Source organism: Volvox carteri (genome assembly GCF_000143455.1).
Source record: "Volvox carteri f. nagariensis unplaced genomic scaffold VOLCAscaffold_69, whole genome shotgun sequence".
In the NCBI taxonomy this organism is placed as follows: Eukaryota; Viridiplantae; Chlorophyta; class Chlorophyceae; order Chlamydomonadales; family Volvocaceae; genus Volvox; species Volvox carteri.
The window spans coordinates 48,161-48,845 of record NW_003307612.1 but is presented as its reverse complement, the minus strand read 5'-3'; the positions used below and the strand labels follow the sequence as shown (position 1 = coordinate 48,845).

General features: G+C 59.3%; 1 protein-coding gene across 1 annotated transcript in view; it reads right to left on the bottom strand.

The window, feature by feature from the left end:
- The window catches only part of VOLCADRAFT_107529 (uncharacterized protein), a gene marked incomplete at its 5' end in the record, with an annotated part of 22,752 nt that overhangs the window by 7,133 nt on the left and 14,934 nt on the right, over positions 1-685 (bottom strand). The window contains 2 exons of the mRNA XM_002957062.1: positions 383-448; positions 493-496. Of these exons, the coding sequence (XP_002957108.1) occupies positions 383-448; positions 493-496 (70 nt within the window). The remainder of the gene's footprint in view (positions 1-382; positions 449-492; positions 497-685) is intronic.

Below are 685 nucleotides of genomic sequence, written 5' to 3'. Positions count from 1 at the left end.
CTGCCCTTCCCCTTCCTCCCCCTCCCCTTCCTCCCCCTCCTCCCCCTCCCCTTCCTCCCCCTCCCCCTCCCCTTCCTCCCCCTCCTCCCCTTCCTCCCCCTCTCCCCCTTAGGACTCACACTCCTCAGGTGCGGTGCTCTCGACCGCGACTTGTGCATTGCGTAGCCTGACACAACGTCGTCGAGAGGGCATTGCAGCGACGTGCAGTCGTGGTACGGTGGCAGTGTCAATAGCAGCAGTAGTAGTAGTAGTAGTAGTAGTAGTAGTAGTGGCAGTAACAGGAACTCCCCACCTACAGCCATTATGTCCGGATGAATATCCTCTTCCTCCCCCCCACACACCCTCCCTTGCACCCCCCAGCCCCCAAACACCCACCGCTCACCAATGCTGTTAAATAGACAGGAGTTATCTGCCGCAATCTCCCGCCGTACAACACATGCACTGCCATCTGCCAGTGGCACGCACCGGGAGGTGTGTTTCAGCTTGGAACACGGTCCTGGGGGGAAGGGGGGAAGGGGGGGAAGGGGAGATGCATACGAGGGAACGGAAGGACAGCCGGATTTTGTGTACGTGGCATCGGATGTGTGCTTTGGGGGGATAGTGGCGGGGTGTGGGTATATGTACGTGAATGTGCGTGTGTGTGTGTGTGTGTGTGTGTGTGAGGGAGGTGTTGTCCTAGGTGATC